Below are 19099 nucleotides of genomic sequence, written 5' to 3'. Positions count from 1 at the left end.
CTACCCAACAGCTCCGGGACTTCAAAGGGTGTATGAAGGGCCTCGGCTTCCACCCTCATGGTAAGCAGGGCCAATTTCACCAAAAGCGTATGAAAAGTTATCTTTCCAAAGACGTTCAAACCAGGCGCCATCATAATTATCTTCCGATCCATCATTTTGCACCCGCCACTGTCTCACCACATTTCCACGATCATCTAAAAACACATGCAATACACCTCCACCGTTGATCACCACCTCATCCTCCACATAGATATGAGTAACAACACACTCGGCATGATATAGACCATACCTTAAAAGAGGGTTCTCATCTCGTTCTGTCTTTCTTCGTGCCAATTCCTCCTTGAGCTCATCAGAGTAATTTTCTGCACTAGGATCTGGACTTTCTCGCTGAGCAGCTAATATTTCTCGGAGTTCGTTGTCTCTGCGCTCAATATCGAGAGCCTCATTCGTGACACGCTCAGGAAGGATTTCCAGAGCGCCTTGCAAATCCAAACCACCAAAGATACTTTCGTCGTCGAGTACTACCCCATCGTAAGTAACCCATTCTGCGTCTTCATTGTCGGCCCATAGAGAGTTATGCGCCTCTTCATCAGTGTAGCAAAGACGTAGCCAAAGACCCTTTTCGGCGCAGGTATTGCAAGCGTAGGTGCGTAGTGCTTCGGGGCGTATCGGCCGAAGAATCTCGTCTATTTGGGCTTCAGTGGGTATCGGTGGTGAATCTCCTGGCCAGTAGGGCTAAAAAGTTAATATTTGGTTAGTTGAGGGTCGCGGTTCTCATATTGAGTATCATAGGAGATCTACCTCTCTGCCTTCGGATCCCAATACGAGGAACTGACGTAAAAGTCGTTTGCGACGGTCTGCGGGGGATTCATTGGATTGCGAGGGGTCCAGGTGGGGTTTTCCCCACTCGGAGAGGAAGTAGACTTCTAATGGAAATTCTCCCCAAGCAACTGTTTCGGGATCATCGTTGTCAATGATATGGAGAGGCATTTTGTATGGGCTCGCCCCTTGATTTGGGAGATGAAGAAAGTTAGAGGGACAAGGAAGACTGGCAGTTGCATACACTAAATACTGTAACGTATGATCGTATCCAACAATTGCACCTTCTTCTCGCTGAACATATCGATCAATCGACGCACAAGAAACACCAGTGTAAATCCTTGTTATTAGCGAAAGGGGCAGATAGTGCACACAGAGGTGTATTGGGACTATTGAGTCTGAAGACGAGAGACTGAGGATTAAACTATCTGGACCAGATAGGAAGTCGGCTCCCGGGGATCGGGGCCGGGGCTCGGCGGATCGCGTGTGACATCACGTGATAGCAAACCCAACCCTCTTCATCCTCTGAATGAGATAACATCCATTGCATCCATTACGACCGAACTGAGACAATGTCTTTATGTCTTCTAAACCTCGGGTTGGATTTATGCCGAAATGACACGCATAATCACTATGTACATCTCGCCAAGAAGTCGGAGGGGTGGGGCAAAATGCGAGAAGTTACACTTCAGCTGCAGAAAGCTTTCCCCTGAAGGATGAATTTTGGGAAATGATTTTCTCAATGAAGGATTGACAATCATGGAATCAATGTGGTGTTCGGTATAGCTAGGACCGACATCAAGCAATGACGTTCGATCTTTCCTTCTCTGAGATACCCCGGACTCTTGAATGCGGGGTCGAACGGGCCATATTCAGCAATTCAAGGTAATGGAGTAGGATGATCGTGAATAATGGAACGGGATGATCATGAGCAGTGTTGCACTGTGTTGATATAAAATGGCATCAAGCACCTACACATGGATAGCAAGACATCATCATGGCTCTTTCAATTTCTCAGGTCTCATTCGAGCACCATCGGACCGCCTTAGGTATCGGGGAGACTTCTCCCCGGATCTCCTGGCGGTTTGATGGGCAAGTGTCAGATTGGTACCAAGGATCCTATGATCTTGAAGTTCAGAAACCAGGAAAAGATGCAGAGACATTCCATGTGGATTCCGCGGAGTCTGTTCTTGTTCCATGGCCCAGTGATCCCTTAGAGTCTGGAGAGCAGGCCACCGTTCGCGTCAAATCGTCCGGAAGCGCAGGCAAACCTGGCACATCTTGGTCCGACCCTGTATCCGTTGAAGCAGGGCTTCTTAGTCCCGACGACTGGCAAGGAGCGGTTGTTTTGGCCTCTGATCGACCTACCGAGGTTAACGCAACACATCGACCAATCCACTTTCGGAAAGACTTCGCCTTGGACAATGATATTGTTTCAGCGAGATTATACATCACCGCGTTGGGGCTGTATGAGGCTCGCTTGAACGGTCAGCGCGTTGGTGATCATGTTCTCGCTCCAGGCTGGCAGTCGTACACGCATCGCCATGAGTACAATACCTATGATGTCACTGATATTATCAAGAACGGCGACAATACCATCGGCGTCACTGTTGGTGAGGGCTGGTACTCAGGACGTCTGACGTGGGACAGCCTTCGAAACATCTATGGCGATTCGCTCGGCGCACTTTGTCTGCTTGCAGTCACCAATTCGAACGGTACAAAGACCTACATCCCTAGTGACACGACATGGAAGTCTAGCACGGGCCCCATTGTCTCTTCCGAAATTTATGACGGGGAAACGTATGATTCCAGGCTGGAGCAAAAGGGATGGGATTCTCCAGGCTTTGATCAGTCGAGTTGGCTGGGTGTCCGGGAGCTCAACTTTTCCAAAGACGTCCTCGCTGCTCCAGATGCACCACCAGTGAGGCGTATTGAGGAGCATCAACTTGCAGATGTGTTTTCCAGTGCTTCTGGAAAGACGGTGTTGGACTTTGGGCAGAACCTGGTGGGCTGGCTGCGCATCCGCGTAAAGGGGCCGAAAGGGCAGAACATCAGTTTTGTTCACACCGAAGGTATGATACTTTGACAACTCATTACCTGCATTTCAGCTACTGACTCTCCCCAGTGATGGAAGATGGAGAGGTCGCGACACGTCCCCTCCGCACTGCCAAAGCAACAGATCATTTCACTCTTTCAGGCGGAGATGATGAGTGGGAGCCATCATTCACGTTCCACGGCTTCCGATATGTTCAGGTTGAAGGCTGGCCAGATGAGACCAAGCTTGACAAAGATTCGGTGAGTGCAATCGTCGTTCATACGGATATGGAGCAGACTGCATTCTTTGATTGTTCTGACTCGCTCCTAAACCGCCTTCACAAAAATATTCTCTGGAGTATGCGTGGCAACTTCTTGAGTATCCCTACCGACTGTCCTCAGCGTGATGAACGGTTGGGCTGGACAGGTGATATCCATGCATTCAGCAGAACAGCAAATTTCATCTACGACACGGCTGGCTTCCTTCGCGGGTGGTTACGGGATGCGCGTTCAGAGCAAAAAGAGAACAAATGTAAGAGGCTTTTCCTCTAGGAACACCACTTCTACATGCTAATCAAATCTGCAGATGCTCCGCCAGTCGTCATCCCAAATGTGCTAGGCGCTTCGCCGGCGTCATCCATTTGGGGCGATTCAATTGTGGGCGTGCCTTGGCAACTTTTCCAATCTTTTGGTGACAAAGACATGCTGCAGGAGCAGTACATGGGGGCCAAAGATTGGATTGATAAGGGAGTCATCAGGAATGAAGTCGGACTGTGGAATCGTTCGACCTTCCAATACGGCGACTGGCTGGACCCTTTGGCACCCCCGGAGGACGCAGGCGATGCGACAACCAACAAGTATCTTGTTTCCGATGCGTATCTGATCCACAGCACCGAGCTTGTGGCTAACATGTCCACCCATCTCTCGCTTACCAAAGACGCGGAGAAATATACCGAATCTCGCACCAAACTCACCAAAGCCTTCCAGGATGCCTGGGTTTCCCAGAATGGCACCGTGGCAAATGAGACGCAGACAGGACTCACGTTACCCCTATATTTCCGATTGTTCTCCGATCCAGGACAATATACCTCTGCCACGAATCGGCTCGTCGACCTTGTGAAGACAAACGGATACAAGGTCGGAACAGGCTTTGCCGGGACTCATATCCTCGGCCATACATTGACTCAATACGGCGCGGCAGATGCTTTCTATGGCATGTTGATGCAAGAGGAAGATCCGGGCTGGCTTTTCCAGGTTGTGATGAATGGAACCACTACCTGGGAGCGTTGGGACAGCATGCTGGCAAATGGCAGTGTCAACCCGGGTTCCATGACCTCTTTCAACCACTACGCAGTCGGATCGGTGGGAAGCTGGATCCATGAAAACATTGGTGGATTGACCCCTTCGGAGCCTGGTTGGAAGAAGTTCAATGTCGAAGTACGTCCTGGGGGCGGTTTGAGTGAGGCCACAACCAAGTTCACAAGTCCATATGGCCTTATTTCGACGCATTGGACATTGGGCGGGAGCCAAAGCCAGAATGATTGTCCGAAGAAGGAAAGTGCCTTCCGTTTGACTGTTCAGGTGCCCCCCAATAGCCAGGCGACGGTTATTCTGCCGTCTTCTGGCTCTGAGAAGAAACGCATCGTGGTGGGATCCGGAGTGCACGAGTATAGTAGCTGTGTGGCCTAGTTAGTGGGAACCTACCTGCCTGCCATAACCTTTGATAGTCCGTCGTCCAAAGTAGATAGCCTATAGGTGGCTAGGTAGCCCTCGATAGTCAATACATTGCTACCTAGGTTCCATGGATTCCACTTTCTAGGTTTCCGTGGGAGTTTTGCTGTTGCATACCTTAGGTACCTAGGTAGGTTGTTACGTCCAACCTGGGTACTAGGTGGACGGAGGTACCCAGACATAGTAGGTTGTGCCTCCACCTAGGTAGCTGGCCCAGATATATCACCCACGCGCCCATTCTGGGGTTCAATTCGTGTTATGATTACGAGTTAGGCACGTAGAGGCATACTCATAGTCATACCTATGAACATAAGATCAATTTAGGATTCAGAATCCCACCAACCATATCGTAAGATGTAATGAAGGGAAAGTTGAGAGGATAGCCCTGCATCAAAGAAGCATACTGCCGAATATGGGATAGCGTCCGCACAGGCCTGGGGCTGATCACGTGAGCTACCATGGGTCTTGGCAGACCCGCTGCGTGCGACAACGAAGCCGCTGTTGACGCCCTCATTTCCGCTTCGCCCCTGTTCAGCTCCTTCCAAACATCGAAAAGTTCTTCATAAAACGGCGTGCTATTCACCTTCGTCTGTTCAGACCTCCTTTTTCCGCTCATAGGTGTGTGTCCCTTTGTTCTATCCCCTTGTAATGGGGTCCGGCCTAGAGAACTCTGGGGAGCATAGCCTCCATTCTCGCCTCGAGCCATTGGCAGACTCAAAGGCAAACTTTGGGAGTTTTGTATGCGTGATAACTAACTGAAAACTCTCGGATTCGAAGACTCGATAACTCTTACGACACTCAACCTTCTGCAACAGCCCACGGCTGCCTAACGACTTGCGCTCCGAACTATTGTTTCGCAACCGCAGAACCCTTTGAACCGTTAATCTCACTCAAAAATCCGATACAATGGATTTCACAAACCTCTTGTATGTTGGATCTTTCTGGAATGAGGAAGCAAAGTACTGATTTGATGCAGCCGTATTGTCAACATCGCTGTGGGCGTGTTCATGGTGCTTGGTGGTATCAGCAACTTCTTCAGTGGCAGCTGGAGCGCATTCATTCTGGGCGCATACGCAGTTGTCTTCGGTCTTGGTAGGTCTTTGCGACGTTCGGGATATTGTCCCAGAAGAGCCAGTGCTAACCTTATCCTAGTTGTCGGTGGACTGGAGTTCCTCCCTCACGTCCCGGATTACGCCTATCGCTATGCATCGTTCCTCTTCTCCTTCCTCGGTCGTGGTGTCTGTAAGTTATTTAGCCTGCGCAGGTGTTCTTATATCAGATGCATTGGCTAATCATACTCGTCTGTAGTCTACATCTTCATCGGTTCTATCCTGCTCCACGACCACGTGCTGCGCATTATTGACGGCACCCTGATCGCCTTCATCGGTCTGGGATACGTCGCCCTCGAATTCATTCCCTCCATCGAGCCTCCCTCCAACATGCGCGAGTCTGACCAGGGCTGGGGTGCTGAGCAGGTGTAAAGGAGTTTCGTACACCGGAGGCGATGATCAGTTCTCACGTGTTCTGATGGCGCGCACCGCATCAACGCCGTGATGGACGCTTATGTACTTTCTGCCGAGATGGTATCGCTCATGCGATATGCATTTTGGGCTGACATGACACATGACGACCTTGGAGGTTTCCTCTCCGAGCTTGGTCAAAGGAAGGATGTTATTATACGACGGAGGTTTAGAGGCTGGAAGGGGAAACGTTTTCGCTGGTTCTTCGAGAAATTCTGTTGATACCAGCTTGAACAATCGAGAAATCTGTACTATATCCGGGAGGTGTGAACTAGTAGGTAGTATCTGGCACATCATTGACATGCTCTAATGAATGATTGATTTCTCGCTTATTGCGGAAGCCGGCGAGACCCGTGGAGCTCATCTGATAATTATTCCCTAGTTACTGTGTACTGTACTATCTACACAGTAGGGGGCTACTAGCGCAGGGGACGCAGGCAACCTTGTACACAGTAAAAGCCTGGACTTGTTGATACACGAATTACCGGTGAGGACAGCAACGGATCTGCGTCTAAGATGTACTTCTGTGTACTTGCGTGTAACTTTCGAATATGTCCCCGATACTGTACCACATTGGGTTAAACAGCACAGCGTGGCCGCATCGCTTCGGCTGGTTCCATCCCCGAAGAACCAATCGGAATAGTCAAAGTCTTGATGACACTCCCTGTCAGCAGTAATTAACCAATCATGTCGTTTCTAAATCTGATTTCCCAGCATCGCCCCACTCTAACCTCAAGCGGGAAGGTGTAATTCCCACTCTTTCCACTCTTTTCCACCTTTTCTGTGTTTTTTTCGCTTGGGAACTAAACTTCATCAGGCTACGGTGGGGTCTGATGCGATCTGGGGGCAATTTGATGAAGACATGCAGGATCAGATTGAATATGCGATAGTTAAAGTTAGGAGTAAAATAAAGAATAAGATCTCATCGAAGTGATTAGATGAGATTGATGTGATTCTTGGCAGGATAGATTAAGTGATAGATTGATACGTCGATCCCCCCTTCTTAGATCGATAAACCCCAATCCCTTTTTTCGCCGATAAGCATTTCGGTCTGGATTCCGTCTTTGTTCTCTCCCTCTCATTCTTCCAGCTTTCCAGCTTTCCAGCTCTTACCTTCCTCGCTCATCCTCGGCCTTTCTCTTATCCTCGAATCTACGTCTTCCTTATCGCCCCTGTCACATCTTGTGTGCCCACTTCGCCCAGTCCTAACGCGGAGTGATCACCATCTTGCAGCTCCCTAGCCTCCCAACCAATCCCTGACTTGCTGGTGGTCGGTTCGCATCAGCACCCCCAGTCGAACGAAATCGGACCCCCCACGATCGGTCGCGAGTCAGACCAGTACCTGTTGGTTTGCTGTTAAGTACTGCAATCACAATCACCTGACCACTTCACGCCGCTGGGTCGCCACTATCCCATACAATCGCTCCATACTTTGGTGGCTGAGCGGCTCGTCTGATCGACTTGTCTGATCTACTCGTCGCTCAATTAACCAAGTTCCATCTGTGGTGGCGAGTTCATCGCCTTTTGTCTTCGATCCCGAGTCATCGTTCGTCCTGCGATTCCCCGAGCCTGCAGTATCGTGGCTGCAGATCATCCTTCTGGACTGCCTTTATCACCTTTCTCTACCTGTCAGCTTGACCGACATTTGGGTTTCAAGTGATACGGTGCATTCCGCTATCGACTGTGGTGCGACGTCACCCTGGTCTCTTGGGATTTTCTCAACTCGCCTTTTATTTCCGTCGCTGTCGTATTCGACCTTGCCGTCCTCAGACCTCCCAACGGCCTTAGGTTTTACAGCCCGCATCCAAGTGGTAATGTTAGCGTCCATTCCACAAATGGAAGCGCTTCACTCGCTGCCTCGACATTCGGACACTACAATGCGACAACCGTCGGCGGAAGATTTGGACGCTGCGCAGCAGTTGATCTCCTCAGCGCAGGCGGGTCGTGAACACATGGCAGATCACTATCGGGATGAATCGATGGCACATGGATCTCAACCTGGATCAAATCAATGGATTGATCGCAATGAAGCCCCAAGTGACAAAACATCCCCTGGGGGTCCAAAAGACACAACCTTTCTGGGGCATTCATGCAGGTAGGTTTTGACAAAGTGGTTCCACTCGTTCGTGTAGTGTAAAGCTGACTCCTTTCTCTTATTAGCAATTGCGGCACAAAAAGCACCCCGCTTTGGCGTCGTTCCCCGACGGGTGCAATGATCTGTAACGCCTGCGGCCTGTATCTCAAAGCTCGCAACGTCGCTCGTCCCACGAAACGAAATCGTATGCAATCAGATAGCGGCGAAAAGCCGCCTCGGCCAGCTACCTCTCACTGTGGTTCATCAGAAGGTGGTTGCAAGGGGTCATGCCCTGGTGGCGGCAGTTGCAATGGCACTGGTGGCGCAGAGGGATGCGACGGGTGTCCAGCATACAACAACCGCATCTACAAGTCTGCGCCCCGAGGGGCGGCTACCACCCAGTCTTCATGGGGCAAGCCTCCCACGCAAGAGGCCGAGCCGGTGCCACAAGAAGAGCCAACTAAGGCTCCTGCCGCGGCCGATGCAACCAATGCCTTGGTGGCTTGTCAAAATTGCGGTACAACTGTGACCCCTCTGTGGCGGCGTGATGAACATGGTCACCCCATTTGCAATGCTTGTGGTGAGTTTCGGTGCGATAAAGTCGATTGATCGATATAACTAACGTTAACGCAGGGTTGTATTATAAACTCCACGGATGCTATCGTCCCACCAACATGAAAAAGTCCATCATTAAGCGTCGAAAACGAGTTGTCCCCGCTCTACGAGAGCAGTCTCCTACCGCTGCTACCCTTTCCTCCAATGGCTCATCGGCTTCCCCGGAGGCATCACCTGCTACTCTGGCATATGGCCATGACGATCACTATAGGTACATGAGCAGTGAACCTCTGGAGCACTACCACATGGCGCCTGGAAAGCCCGAAGACGCACCTCGGCCCTTGCCTTTTGCACCTCCGCCGGTTGATTTTACTGGTTATAACGCCTCATCCGTTCCAATTTCTCACGGGATGCCCATCCCTCACGGACTACCCAAGCCTTTGGGAGTAGAGCGCTTGGGACAATCGCCTGTATCTCAATACGGGCGACGCTCCGCATCACCAAATAGCCTCAATCTTCCCAAGAAACGAACTTTGGCCGAGAGTACGTCGGAAGCCTTGCCGGTCCCATCTACACTGGAAGGTGGATCGAACCAATTGCCTCCGATCATGTCTTCGGTCAACCCTACTCCGCCTGGCCGGCTCAGTTCCATCTCATCTATCTTGAATCAGTCTGATGTTCGCGCCGAGCCTCGTCCAGATACCAATATGGGACACGCTCAGCCTGTTCATCACTCCGTCTCCCCTTCGCCTCACCCAGCACATCCTTTGCCTAGCATTGCCTCTCTTGGGGATTCGGTAGATCGCCGTGCCCGGTTGGAACGGGAAGCCGAACAGATGCGTGAGCTGCTCAGAGCCAAGGAGCGCGAACTGGCAGAGATGAGACGATAGTTCCGACCCAACAGTGACGAAAATAATGATATTCAAATTATATGCAAATCGGTGTTTCTGAAAACAAGGGCGCACAAAGATACCACCTACGTTGTTGGGACTCTTGTCCCTGGCTGTGTTATTATCCGGCGAAAGCGTATCAAATCAATTGTATTTAATGTATGGAACAGCTTCTTACTTCTAATCATTCTTCCACTTCTTCCATCTTAACAGTCGGTTGTGTGTCTCTACGTGAGCATCGATGTCATAATGACTCTCCGGATCCATGCCCTAACATGGATCAACTCGATTCAAACCTTTCGCACTCAACAAGCGACTTAGCCTCCAACAAGGCAGCAGATATCCAAATGTCAAGCCCGAAGACCTTCACCATATCATTCACAGGTGATGTCATGCTCGGCCGCCTGCTAGACCAACTAATGCCCGAGCATGTCATTAACGAGCGTGACGAACGCATCGCCGGAACCTTCAAAAAAGCCCATCCAACCCTCCTAGCAAAGGGGAACTATACCCCTGCCTCGCCATGGGGAACAGCTCTCCCATTACTCCAATCTTCCGATTTAACCTGCATCAACCTGGAAACCTCAGTAACAACATTTCCAACCCCATGGCCCGGCAAAGCCTTCAACTACCGCATGCACCCAGCAAACCTAGCACCCATCCTGCACTCCGCCGCGGTCGACTACGCCAGCCTAGCCAACAACCACACCCTCGACTTCGGCATCCCCGGCTTAATTGAAACCGTGCAAACCCTCCAGCAAGCCCAGATCGCATTCGCAGGCGCCGGCTCAACAGCCATCGAAGCACGTCGCCCCGCCATACTCCATCTCCCCAGCTCCTCAGACCCAGACAAAGAACCCTACACAGTCCACATTTACTCCGCCTCCGATCATCCACGGGACTGGTCCCGAATCTCAGGCTTCCATCTCTTCGACTACACGCGCGAGACTCGCACCCGCCTCCGCGATATGCTTGTCAGCTCACCCGCGCCGGCACTGAAGATTTTCTCCGTGCACTGGGGTCCGAATTATGCTTGGCAGCCGGATCGACGGATCCGGTCGCTGGCGCATTTCCTGATTGACGAGTGCGGGGTTGATATTGTGCATGGGCATTCGTCGCATCATGTTCAGGGAGTAGAGGTTTATAAGGGGAGACTTATTATTTACGGGTGTGGGGACTTCGTGGACGATTATGCGCTGAATGAGGAGTATCGGAATGATCTTGGGGCGCTTTGGAGGGTTGTTGTTAGTGAAAGAGGTGGTGGGCTCGGTGTGGAGAGGTTGGAGATTGTTCCGACGAGGGTTGAGAGGTTTAGGGCTAAGGTGTTGGATTCAACGGATGAGGATCATGTTTGGGTTAGGAGGAGGATTCGGGGGTTGAGTGCCGAGTTGGGGACGACTGTTAGATTCCAGCAGCTGGGGAGTGAGGGCGAGATTGTTGTTCAGGTTGCTGGTGGGGAACCTACTGATTGATAGGAAAATGGAACTGGGATTGAGATTGTCAGGTGTTCTTGGTGATCGAGCTAGAATCGTGTTAAGCTTCCACTTATGGACGCTATTGATTATGTGCATCACCCAACACGAGATGGAGGTCATTGTTTACCTGCATAAATGGGCCATTCCAGACTTTCAGGGTCTTGGGAGCGCATGTGACAAATTTTAGATCCAATTGACGATATTGACCAGTTGACTGATTGCCTGTTTTGGTCAAAGGCCCTCCATACCAGCGACATGACGATGCAATGTGCCTGTAAGTCTAGGCATTAAGCAGCTAGTTTTGAAGGTACACATTGAAAGACGTGCATCGTGTTGATCAGCCCGGCAACAGCCCTCGAGATATACCGAGACGACATGGCCACCACACATTCCGGGTAAACACTTCCAGTCTGTTAGCGTTGCAAATAGCCAGTCGAGGAGATGTAACGGCAGGTTCCGTGCGCCACATCACTGTTTGGGTCTGGTGGGAACTCCCCACTGCGTTATTGGCGATGATCCGTGATGTTTCATACGGGGTGCATAAGCTCGAGCAAAACTTTTCGGTGCCTGTTGAGGGCTTGTTTGTTGAGCTCAGTGGATGGAATGCAGAATGAGCTTTCGTTGCGCTGGCATAGGTGGAATGTCAATATTCTTCTACCTAAGGACGAAGGATTCGGAAGGAACAATAGCATTTTGATCGTGTCAGGGGAGATTCGACCCTAATCCCAAATAGGAAATGATGACAGCGATCACATGTGTCGCCAACGACGATCTTTACTCTTCACTTGCCACTTTGTTGGCATATGAACACTTCAATCTTCGAATTGGTGTCTCTCAGTATCTGCCAACTCGCAGGGGAACGCTCTCAACTATGGCATATCCCAACACGGTCTGCCATGAACAACATGGCTACCTCTAGGACAGCCCCATCAGTATCCTATGTGCAGGATTAGCAGTTTAGCATGCAGATTGAAGCACATCGTGTTGTACCGTACGGATACAGCGTATTCCAGGATGTTGGCTGTACAGTGTACAGCCAATCTCATCTCCCCTCGATATCTTTCCCCATTTTCAGTCTCAGCCAGAATGAACAGCTGCCCGGGATAGGGCAGCATAATTCCACGAAAAGTGGATCATATCGACAGCCACGAGGCCTGTTCTCACACCACCTAGACCCAACAAGGAAATTTGAGAAGATAGTCTGAGACTCTCACGAAGAAGGCGCCGCAGCCACGCGTAAATCTTATCCACATTTTGCAAGCCTCCGCCCCACGGAGATTGATTTGTGCTGCTCGAGTGGGGAATCGGCGACTACATTTTCACGCTAGAGGTTTGCATAGAACTTTCTTATTGCAAATCCAAAGGTGATGCAGGTCCCATCCCGCACGGTAGACGCCGACACGGACGTCCAGCAAGCCAAGGCCTCCCGACAACTTGGTTGGGAACCTGGGATCGCCGTCTGGTGCGACACTATCGAGTACACTATTCAAAATTGCGCGGGGATTGGCCATGAAATGACGAACAAAGTTGTCTTGTCTCAGGCACGGGAATGATTCTCCGCAGTTTGGGCAAGCATTGATCGACCACAAGATCGAATTCAAAAGAGCTTGTTCTCCGCATCCTGTTCTGACCTTGCTTACTTAGGGGATTCGCTAGAATTGCTTCTCTACTCTCGACAAGACAGGAGATACTCAATGAGGTGATTTGACTAGATTCGAGGTGTTCGTTCATTCCTCCGACCTGGTCATGATCGCTTGACCTCTCCACACTCCACATACACGCTCTTTTTACGACTGCTCCCACTATATTCGCTCCTTTACTCGACATACAAAATGGACAGTTCATCCCACATGTTACTTACCCGCGATGATGGGATGGGGGCCGCGCATGGCCAGCAGGCATTGGTCGTGACTGCTGTGTTGACTGCTCTTTCTACTTTAATTGTGGCAATGCGGTTCTACGCACGGCTTGGATTGATGAAGATGACCGGTCGTGAGGATTGGGCTATTCTGATCTCTTTGGTAGGTCTCTCAATCATTGGTTTGCACTTGACTGTGGCTAATCCACTACCTCTACAGGTCTTCTCCCTCATATACCTGTCTCTCGTTGCTGCCCGTAAGTCCATAACGAATTGCGAGAAGAAAGATCAATGACGCTGACATGTATGACAGAACTGCACTATGGCATGGGTATCCATTCAGCACTACTTTCTACCGCTGTTTTACAGAAACAATTGAAGGTATGCTCAATTCTTTTGTCATAGAAATCAATATGAGGATAAACTGACTGACTCCCTCCACAGTGCTTGTGGGCGGCAATTCCCATGTACAACGCCAGCATGGCTTTCACCAAGATCTCCATTCTCTTCCAATACCTACGCATCTTTCCCGGCCGATCATTCCGCTACGCCTGCTACTCCGTGATGGGCGTTGTGGCCTTGTACTCTACATGGGCCATTGTGAGCGGCTTTGTGAACTGTGTACCTGTGGCCAAATTCTGGAATCACGACTTGCCAGGCAACTGTCTTAGCTTTGAAGCTGTTTGGTTCTTCAACGCATCCATGAACATCGTGACCGATGTCACCCTGCTGCTCCTCCCCATGCCGCTACTTTCCAATCTACAGTTGCCTCGCAGACAGAAATTCGCCTTGATGGGCGTCTTTGCAATTGGTATCTTGGTGGTGGTCACCAGTATTCTCCGACTGTCCAGTCTGCGCCAAGTAGCAAAGAGCACCGATACATCCTGTACGTTGCCATCCCCTTCATAACGAACCGATTCGAACTCGAGCTAACCCACCAAACAGACAGTAACGTCGGAGCCGCCTACTGGACGGCAGCAGAATGCAACGTCGCCATCATCTGCGCCTGTCTTCCATTCCTACGACCCATCATCAGTTGTATCTTCCCCAAACTATTCGCCAACAGCAGCTACAATATGTACAACAACACTGGCACCAAGCCCACGGGAACCAACCTCACCAAGACTCGCACTATGAACCGACATACTCAGTTATTCAGCCAGAACGAGGATAAAGACTACGATATGTACTCGATCAATGTCAAACCTGGTAACCATTCCAGCCACAGCTCTCTCGGTGGTATCGCGGTTACAACTGAGATGAGTGTTATGCAAGAGTCGGTTAAGAAAGATACCGCCAGTCAACGTGGTCTGGTGATGGATGTATGATGACTTTCTCTTCTCTGCTGTGTATATTCGCAGCTCATTTTATCATTTGCTTTTTTTTATCTTTCACGACATTGCGACGGCAAACTTCGGCGGCAAGTTCTTTTTGTTTATGGGATACCTAGGGTTAGGGTATTTGTGTATACGTTTGGGTTATGGATAACTGACAATTCTGTCTTTTCTTTTCTTTTCTTTTCTTTCCTTCTGAAGGAACATTAGGTATAATACATGGAACATACAATCTTCACAAGTTTCTCTATCTACACGACCACAATAGCCATAGTCAGGATCTCGATCTAAAGCCCACTGGGGTATGATACCGGGCTATAACCTCAATGGAACCGACGATTTAGAAAAGCTCCGCCTTGATATAGACCTTTACCTATCCAGCAATACCGAGCTGAATAGGCTCTTTTACAGTTTTACCGGGACGAGTGATAACAATGCAAGTCCTTTTTCTTGGTGTCGTCTGCGCTAAATACTTAAACAAGAGCCCCGGGTCATTTCGACTCTCCCAGGGACATGATATGGAGGTATAATGTTTGGAATTCAGCACCAGTGCGGATGCCCAGCAGCATTGATCATCCTGGTATTCACTACTGCTACAGCAGTATGTTGAGCATTAGACTTCATAAATGTCGAGAAACCACGCGTTGGCCCGGAACCCTGTTGGCTATCCGGGGAATGGAAACCGAAGAAGTTTGCTAGGTCCATCTCAACGTTCGAGTTCACATGGGGCGATAGAGACTCGCGCCCGCGGGGATGGGGCGTGTCTGGGCGCAGGTATCGACCCTGACATCGACGGGCCTCCAGACTTGCTGTGATCATACGTAAACCACTGGCCCCGAGAACATTATCATGTAGAGCAGGTCGGGGGCAGATATTGGCTTGCGGCGTAAGCCGACGAGTGCCTTCTCGAGGTATCAGCGGGGTTTCCGAGTTGTTCGAGGAGTCATCTGTTCGGGGAGAGGTGTTGATCAGCATTCAGACCAACCGGGGGAGACTCGTTAATGGGTTCAAGCGGAGGGACGCCTCAAGTGCCATCGAAAGACAACATCAGTCCGTCAACAAGTTCATCAGTCGAGTGTTGTAGCTCACCAGCCGAACCAGGCAGGGCGGTGCTGCCGGTATAATCCGGCTGGATGTTCTGTTGGCAATCAAGGTCCTGATCAGCACTGAGGGAATCATCTCCAAACATCCGTCGCATCTCGTATGAACCACCCTCATCATCTAACCTGAAGATTCGGCCTGTATCATTCTGTTGGATGGTTCCTTGATCATAGTTCGGACCAAGCGGGGATGTGTCGACTGACGGAGTTGCCTCTAACCGCTTGCTGGGTCTGGCGTGAACTGTCCTGACCGTTCGCATCCTCTTGAAGACCTGGATCGTGGACAACAAAGTTGATGGGGGTTGGATCATGAGGGACCCGTTCCCATTGCTCCACTTCTTCATGACACGGAGCGTTTGACGTACTGTCACAGCTGTGGTCCCGAATATTAGTATGTTACGACTGTTGCCGTTTGAGACGAGATAACTTACGCCTCCACCTCTTTGCTTGATAGATCAATATTCTCAGACACACGTTCATCCCCACTTGTACCATGCGGAGCGATTGAGCCATCCAGACCGTATGCACCGCTACATGTTGGACGCCGAGAATCAGTATGTTATAAGCGCTTCCGTTTGCGATGAGGAAACTTACATTTCCAGATTGTTTGGCTTAGATCTTTCCATCCTTCCATCTGCGCCGGCTGGACCAACAGGTAACAGGGCTTCTCCGGTTATTCTTCCTCCGAACTGTCTGGCTGTCATGGCTAACACAATCCTCTTCCGCAGGTCCAATCGATAAAATCCACGACGTGATATCATCATCGCTCCATCCGTAGGAGCCATCTACTCCCGCGAGACTGGGCAGTCGGCTGGTAGCGTCAGTCAACGGGCCATTGCGTCCGATAGGCACATTGCCGTTGTTTGCGATATGCCCTGTCGGTTGATTGAGGATTTGGATAGGACGCCCAGTAGCTGGGTTAACAATGGCAACGCTGCGATTTCTGCCACCGAGCCCGATGTTACCACCTGAGCGACTATACTCCTTTCTCTCCCGGGGAACCTCAATGCGGATGGCGTTTTGTATCGCCGGTTCAGCGAAAGGGCCTCCACGCTCATATTGAAGCTCGTCAAGAGCAGCCAGCACCTTGCCCCGCTCTGTGGTGTGATATACACGCAGCTCATAACACACATGAGCTGGTGTAACACTTGGGTCAAGCGCAATAACTTTGTTGACCTCAGAGAGCAATCTCTCATGAATTGAGAGCTTGTATTGTAAAAGACTCTGGCCCAACCCCTGTGCTGGGGGCTATATTGTACACACTGTGGAAATGCACAATACGAGTTATGGAAAGGTGAGAGCCGATCCAGATCGACAGTCGACATGAACAATCCGATCTCATGATCGTATTGATGAATGAGGTCCAACATCTGATCCCATCGTGGTTTGAAGGTCCCATAATAGGGATGGATCCCCTCACACGTGTGTGAATGACGCAGCTGCCGTGCAGCTGCAATGTGGCCATGGGGATGGACTCCGACTTCGCCTGGGGGTTCTGGGTTGATCCGTGCAGCATGCGAATCAGATGGATCCATAAGGCGAGGAAGGACCCCGGCATAGCATGGACCTGCCGGTCGGAACGGCAGCTCCATGTTCGGGTGAGCAACTGCAGGGTCTTCGGGTCGGAGTTGGGGAATGTGATGACGGTGTTGGATATCCGCGTCTCGGAACTGGAACTACTCAAAAATTGGGGCGCGCATACGGACTGTTTAACGCCATTGGCACGGGATGTGGCCCTATGGGAGCCGGAAGCTGAAGGATGTTGGCCCGCATGGACAAAGGTATCTGTTCATGGAACATGATCGGAGATTCCACAGAAGGCTGCTGGGTCATGGTATGATCTTGCATTGCCCTCCTATGGTGGTTTCGATGTCGGATGTTTTTCGGTCGGGAGGATTTAGCTGGCTCCCTGCTCCGCTGACTTTGTGGGTTTGCAGAGAGAACTGGCCTATGCCTTTGGCCAGGGCGCGACAGTCTGCCTATATTGATTGTCAGAAAGCCTCTTATTAAGATGTTAGGCCGAGTCGAAGGTCCTGCGATCAATGGCAGCTCGGGAGGTGTGCTAGAAACCAGCCCACGCTTCTGCAGACCAATGAGCTGTACCTCTCTGAGGAAATGATTACTGGAAATCAAGAGCAGTATCAAAGGGAAACTCACAGTGTCTTGCTTGGCTTGTCCACTTGCAGTGCACGTCTGTGCTCGGGCGCAAAGCTAACAGTGTTGGCACGCTGTACTTCATTGTCATCAGTGGAATGGGATATTTACCTGTCGAGGAGATCGAGACTATCAAAGGAACGATGGAATTCGATAAGAAGGTTCTAAGCTGTCGATGGAACGAGAGTGGAAAGTACGATGCGAAAGAAGGAACGAAGACCCGAAGCTATTCGACTTGGCTAGAAAACACAAAGGTCACGAGCTGATACCGTCTGCTTCCGTTCCGTCGAGCTTCAACGTGGGCAATACAAGAAAGGATCTCCAGATGAAAAAGACAAGGGAAGACAAGGAGCTGAAGTAACGAACGTTTCGTCGCGGAGCGACAATACGCGACCAGCTTGATACGATCTATACGATCTATACGCTCTCCCGGATTTTCACTGGTTGAAGACCACTAAGCACACTCCAATCCTTCTCCATCTCCTCCGGCAATTCCACGGTTTCCACCTGCATCCCATGGCGTTTCATTTCCCCTGCTACATCTCCCAGCTTCCGGTCCGTCGATGGCCTTGTACAACAGCCCCAATTGGGAGGTCATTGGCCTCTGAATTGTTGGCGGAGGCTCCACATACAGTTCGTGAAACGACACGTCCCCATCATTGGCATGCTTCCTGGGGCCTTTGAATCCTCCCAGGCTTCCTTTTTGACCTTCGTCCATGTGGGCCAACGTCCTTCAGCCTCCGGCTCCAATAGGGCCACATCCTGTGCCATTACTGTTAAACAGTTCGTATCCGCACCCAAATGTCCAGTTGTTCCAATTCCCGGCTGCCGATTTTCAACACCCTCATCTCATTCACCAACCCCAACCCGCAGGCACTGTAGTTGCTCACCTGAACATAGAATAGAGCTGCCGTTGCGACCGGCAGGTCTATGCTATGCAGGGATCCTTCCTCACCTTGTGGCTTCATCTGACTCGCATGCTACACGAATCAATCCAGAACCCCTAGGCGAAGTCGAAGTCCATCCCCATGGCTACATTTCAGCTGCACGGCAGCTGCGTCATTCACACGCGTGTGGGAATCCATGCTTATTATGAGAGCTTCAAATCACGATGGGACCAGATGTTAGATCTGATTCATCAGGATGATGATGAGATCGAAGCATTCATGTCACTTGTCAAATGTCGATCCGAATCGGCTCTCACCGTTCCAAAACTTCTATTGGGCATTTTCACAGGGATGTGTACAGTATGGCCCCCATCACACTAGTTGGCCCAGTGTCTTCTGCAATACAAGCACTCAATCCATGGGAGATTGGTCTCAGAGGTAACACAGTTATTGCGTTGATCCAAGCGTCACACCAGCTCATGTGTGTTATGAGCTGTGTGTCTATCTTACCACAGAGCAGGGCAAGGTGCTCGCTGCCTTGATGAGCTTCAATATGGGCGTGGAGGCCCTTTCGCTGCACCGGCGGTACAGAACGCCATCTGCATTTCGGTTGCTTGGAAGAGAAGGGGGTATGGTCGTTCAGGTGGTAACGTCCGACTCTGTGGCGG

At 50.6% G+C, this 19099-nt stretch overlaps 7 protein-coding genes across 7 annotated transcripts; 5 read left to right on the top strand and 2 right to left on the bottom strand.

Moving 5' to 3' along the window:
- Positions 1 to 21: 21 nt before the first annotated feature.
- N7515_009915 (uncharacterized protein) lies at positions 22 to 872 on the bottom strand (the record flags this gene model as incomplete). The annotated part of the gene is made up of 2 exons (XM_056670658.1): positions 22 to 735; positions 837 to 872. 2 exons carry the CDS (start codon positions 870 to 872, stop codon positions 22 to 24), a joined length of 750 nt encoding a protein of 249 aa, XP_056517031.1.
- A 944-nt stretch (positions 873 to 1816) lies between these two features.
- N7515_009914 (alpha-L-rhamnosidase) lies at positions 1817 to 4542 on the top strand (the record flags this gene model as incomplete). Its single annotated transcript, XM_056670657.1, has 3 exons — positions 1817 to 2891; positions 2945 to 3385; positions 3440 to 4542. The coding sequence occupies 3 exons, from the start codon at positions 1817 to 1819 to the stop codon at positions 4540 to 4542; spliced, it is 2619 nt and encodes an 872-aa protein (XP_056517030.1).
- A 948-nt stretch (positions 4543 to 5490) lies between these two features.
- N7515_009913 (TVP15 family protein) lies at positions 5491 to 6065 on the top strand (the record flags this gene model as incomplete). The annotated part of the gene is made up of 4 exons (XM_056670656.1): positions 5491 to 5510; positions 5561 to 5676; positions 5737 to 5826; positions 5893 to 6065. The coding sequence occupies 4 exons, from the start codon at positions 5491 to 5493 to the stop codon at positions 6063 to 6065; spliced, it is 399 nt and encodes a 132-aa protein (XP_056517029.1).
- Positions 6066 to 7918: 1853 nt separating this feature from the next.
- On the top strand, positions 7919 to 9623 carry sreA (siderophore transcription factor SreA; the record flags this gene model as incomplete). The annotated part of the gene is made up of 3 exons (XM_056670655.1): positions 7919 to 8199; positions 8265 to 8758; positions 8812 to 9623. The coding sequence occupies 3 exons, from the start codon at positions 7919 to 7921 to the stop codon at positions 9621 to 9623; spliced, it is 1587 nt and encodes a 528-aa protein (XP_056517028.1).
- A 275-nt stretch (positions 9624 to 9898) lies between these two features.
- On the top strand, positions 9899 to 11095 carry N7515_009911 (CapA family protein; the record flags this gene model as incomplete). Its single annotated transcript, XM_056670654.1, has 1 exon — positions 9899 to 11095. One exon carries the CDS (start codon positions 9899 to 9901, stop codon positions 11093 to 11095), a length of 1197 nt encoding a protein of 398 aa, XP_056517027.1.
- Positions 11096 to 12930: 1835 nt separating this feature from the next.
- N7515_009910 (PTH11-like integral membrane protein) lies at positions 12931 to 14278 on the top strand (the record flags this gene model as incomplete). The annotated part of the gene is made up of 5 exons (XM_056670653.1): positions 12931 to 13119; positions 13177 to 13213; positions 13270 to 13337; positions 13401 to 13842; positions 13902 to 14278. Coding segments are annotated over 5 exons (1113 nt in total), but the record flags the coding sequence as incomplete, so codon positions are not given.
- A 552-nt stretch (positions 14279 to 14830) lies between these two features.
- On the bottom strand, positions 14831 to 16982 carry N7515_009909 (uncharacterized protein; the record flags this gene model as incomplete). Its single annotated transcript, XM_056670652.1, has 6 exons — positions 14831 to 15237; positions 15380 to 15763; positions 15822 to 15920; positions 15985 to 16033; positions 16102 to 16638; positions 16707 to 16982. 6 exons carry the CDS (start codon positions 16980 to 16982, stop codon positions 14831 to 14833), a joined length of 1752 nt encoding a protein of 583 aa, XP_056517025.1.
- Positions 16983 to 19099: the final 2117 nt, after the last annotated feature.

The sequence above is a fragment of the Penicillium bovifimosum genome (assembly GCF_028826915.1).
Source record: "Penicillium bovifimosum strain IBT 22155 chromosome Unknown utg000008l_segment0_segment0, whole genome shotgun sequence".
NCBI classification, from domain to species: Eukaryota; Fungi; Ascomycota; class Eurotiomycetes; order Eurotiales; family Aspergillaceae; genus Penicillium; species Penicillium bovifimosum.
The sequence above is the reverse complement of the archived record's forward strand: the minus strand, read 5'-3'. Positions and strand labels throughout refer to the sequence as shown.